Genomic DNA, 3,052 nt, shown 5'->3' on the forward strand with positions numbered 1-3,052 from the left:
GGGGCACAGATGTGACCCCCCCAAACCCCCCAGCCCTGACCTGCAGGGGTGATTGCTCCGGGCGCAGGGCAGGCTGCTGACCAGGATGTAGCTGTGCACTTTGGGGTCGATCTCCACCAGCCGCAGCCCGAACGTCTGCGGGAGGAGAGGGGTCAAACCCGGGGCGGGGGCTCCACCCCAAAAGCCCCCCGGCCCCTCCCCACCTCCTGCAGGATCCTGCCCGCCTGGCTGACGATCTCCGTGTAGGCGTCCCGGTATTCCCGGATCACGTTCTTCAGCATATCTACGGCGAACACCCAGGGAAGGGCTGAGGGAGCTCCGGGAACCCCGAGGGCAGCGAGGCTCGGGGGGTCCCAAAGCCGCGGGAGGGGGCTCTGCCCTGAACTCACCTGCTCTCTTGATGGGGATCTTCTTCTGGTCCTTCACGAGCAGGAACTGAACCAGCTCGTTGGCCTGTGGAGGAAGAGGCAGAGACGAGACAAGGGTGGTAACAGAGGAGTGAAGGCACAGGACAAGGAGGAGAGGGGTCACCTCAACCCACCTTCTGGTTCACCTGGTCCGGGGAGTACCGCGCCTGCTGGGTGGGGATGAAATCCTCGTCCCCGTCGGTCACCTGAGGGGAAAGAATGGAGAGAGGGGGGCGCTGCTGCTGGGGAAGGGAAGGGGGGAAGCGGAGGAGGAGAAAATGGGGCGAAGCGGAGCAGTGAAGAGGAGAGGGAATGACAGGGAAGAAGAGAAGAAGGAAATGAAGAGGAATGAAGGAGGAAAGGGAAATAGCCCCTCACCTGAGAGGAGCCGACCCCTTTACTGCGCTTCCGCTGGGACATTTCTCACAGCAGCTCCGGGGGAAAAACAAACGCCGGGTGGGCCAAAACCACGACGAGACCGCCCCAAAGGCCGCCCCTCGCCTCTTCCCTCAGCGGGAAACCCACCCCTGTACTCCCTCAAGGCCCGCTAAACGCTCCGGCCCCGAGCGCGACCCGTCACCGACCGCGCTCTGCCCGTGACTGCGCCCGCCGGCCGCGCCCGCCCCGCAGGGCCCCGCCCAACCCGTCGCTCATTGGCCACAGCACCGCACTCGTCCCACCCGCCGCGACGCGATTCGTCCCAGCACAGCCCCCGTCCCGCCCACCGCGACGCGATTGGCCGAGCGCCCGCGCTGACTCCACCCCTCTCCCGGCCGCAGCGAGGGCAGTCACGTGCTCCCCACGCCCCGCCCCCTCCCGTCCCCTCAGGACGCGGAAAAGGCGCGAAGAGCGCTAAAAACGATGCCAAACACCCCCAAGCGACCCAAACAGGCCCATTTTACCCTCCCCTCGCCTTAATAGTGAGTATTTGGATAATAACGGATGTATTTGAAGCACCTGCGTTGCCCCCACCCCCCTGGAATCCGCAGTCAGGGTCCTTCCCGCAGGTGAAGAAGCGACAAAATGGCGGCAGAGCCTGAGGGGGGTTTGCGGTCCGCGGCCACCCCCCGGCCTGGCCCTGGTTGGGAGGGGACCTTCACCTCCCCCCTGTGCAGCTGAGGGTGCTGTGAGGGGTAAGTGGGACAGTTTGGGGGGGAAACAAAGAGTGTACAAGGGGGTTTGGGGAGCTGTGGGACCTCGGAGGGGGGGTGCGTGTGTGGTCCAGGGCGGCTTTTGGGGTGCTCTGCAGGGTTGAGGGGGCTCATTCAGTGTCAAAGGGGGGGAGTCACAGAGTGCTATGGGGGATGGAGAAGGCTGTGGAGGTGCAGAGTGTCTGAAATAATGGGGCTGCACCCCCAGTGTTGAGCACCCCTGGGGCCCAATTTTCTGAAGCCCCCCCTGAGAGCTGAGCACTAAATTTGCCGAGTCAGCAGGAAAACGGGGTCCCCTCAAATTCGGGGTGGGGGGAACCATCCCCATCCCCCCCAGCTGTGAGATGAGGTGAGTCCCCCAACACCCCCCCGTGGGGGTCCCTCCTCCTCCCACTCCCCCAAAGCCTCCACAGTCCAACCTCCTGCTTGAACAACCCCCAAAATCACACCTTCCGGACACACCCCCGTCCCAGCAGTCCTTTTATTTCAAAAAGGGCTTTTTTTAACCATTTCTCACTTAAATAAAAATAAAAAGCTCTAAGTCTGTGGTTCAGGTGCCTCAGAACTGCATGGCCGCCTCCAGCGTCTCCGAGAGCTTCGTGGCGATTTTCTCTGCGGGATCGAGGGGGGGATCAGCAATTTCGGGGGACAGCGGGGGGGGGGGGGGGGGGGGGGAGGAAAAAATGGGGGGTCTTCACCCACCTGCTCTTTTTTGCAGCTTTTTCCTCCTTTTCCCGGCCGCCCTCAGCCCCTGGCCCTGGAGCAGGGGGGGCAGAGCAGCCACCTCCTCCAGACTGGGGGCGCGGGGCACCGAGTCCCCCCCAGAGCCCCCCGACTTCACCCGGGGCTTCAGCTCCACTGTCACTGCGCCGAGCTGGGGGGGGAGTGTCAAAATTAACTCATCACCCCCCAAAAACACCCCCCACCTCTGAGAACTCCTTCCCACCTCCAGGTCCTTCCTGCTGTCATCCTCCATGGCTGCTCCTTCCTCCTCCTCCTCCTCCTGGGGGGCACACGGGGACAGCCCCAGCCCCGTCACCGTCACTGGCACAGCTGGGGGGGGGGGGGGCGGGGGGGTTTTTGGGGGGCTCTGAGGGGTTCACAGGGGCGGGGGGGTCGCTGTTCACCTGCCAGAGCCTCGGCGTCCCCCCGTTCCAGAGCCTCCAGGTCCAGCTCCGGCCCCAGCGCCGGCAGGATTTGGGCCTCCAGCTGCACCCCCTGGGCCTCGGGGGGGTGGGTGTAGTAGGAGATCTTCCCACTGCGCCACAGGGGGGTCGGGGACCCCAGAAAAAGAGGTCACAGGGTGCGAGAGACACCTCCCCCAACCTCCCAAAACAGGGGTCAGGGCATGGGGAGACACCCCCCCCCCCAGGCCCTGAAAATGGGGGTCTGGGTGTGGAACAGCCCCCCCCAGGCCCTGAAAATGGGGGTGCAGGTGTGGGGCAGCCCCCCCCCAGGCCCTGAAAATGGGGGTCTGGGTGTGGGGCAGCCCCC

General features: G+C 64.6%; 2 protein-coding genes across 2 annotated transcripts; both read right to left on the reverse strand.

Annotated features, from left to right (window-relative positions):
- Positions 1–7: 7 nt before the first annotated feature.
- On the reverse strand, positions 8–1,029 carry LOC113941907 (non-structural maintenance of chromosomes element 3 homolog; the record flags this gene model as incomplete). The annotated part of the gene is made up of 5 exons (XM_027633043.1): positions 786–1,029; positions 542–613; positions 390–453; positions 204–283; positions 8–135 (listed from the first exon to the last, which is right to left on the reverse strand). Coding segments are annotated over exons 1-5 (386 nt in total), but the record flags the coding sequence as incomplete, so codon positions are not given.
- Positions 1,030–2,028: 999 nt separating this feature from the next.
- Positions 2,029–2,545, reverse strand: LOC113941906 (guanine nucleotide-binding protein-like 3-like protein). Its single transcript, XM_027633042.1, has 3 exons — positions 2,505–2,545; positions 2,261–2,432; positions 2,029–2,170 (listed from the first exon to the last, which is right to left on the reverse strand). Exons 1-3 carry the CDS (start codon positions 2,532–2,534, stop codon positions 2,118–2,120), a joined length of 255 nt encoding a protein of 84 aa, XP_027488843.1. The 5' UTR covers positions 2,535–2,545; the 3' UTR covers positions 2,029–2,117.
- Positions 2,546–3,052: the final 507 nt, after the last annotated feature.

This window comes from Corapipo altera, unplaced genomic scaffold (assembly GCF_003945725.1).
Source record: "Corapipo altera isolate COAL_440 unplaced genomic scaffold, ASM394572v1 60086, whole genome shotgun sequence".
NCBI lineage: Eukaryota > Metazoa > Chordata > Aves > Passeriformes > Pipridae > Corapipo > Corapipo altera.

Coding starts and splice junctions, on each gene's coding strand:
- LOC113941906 (XM_027633042.1), bottom strand. CDS start 2,534: ATGGAGGATGACAGCAGGAAGGACCTGGAG. Junction 2,433..2,504: donor ACAGCAGGAAGGACCTGGAG/GTGGGAAGGAGT, acceptor CTCCCCCCCCAG/CTCGGCGCAGTGACAGTGGA. Junction 2,171..2,260: donor AAAGCTGCAAAAAAGAGCAG/GTGGGTGAAGAC, acceptor TCGATCCCGCAG/AGAAAATCGCCACGAAGCTC.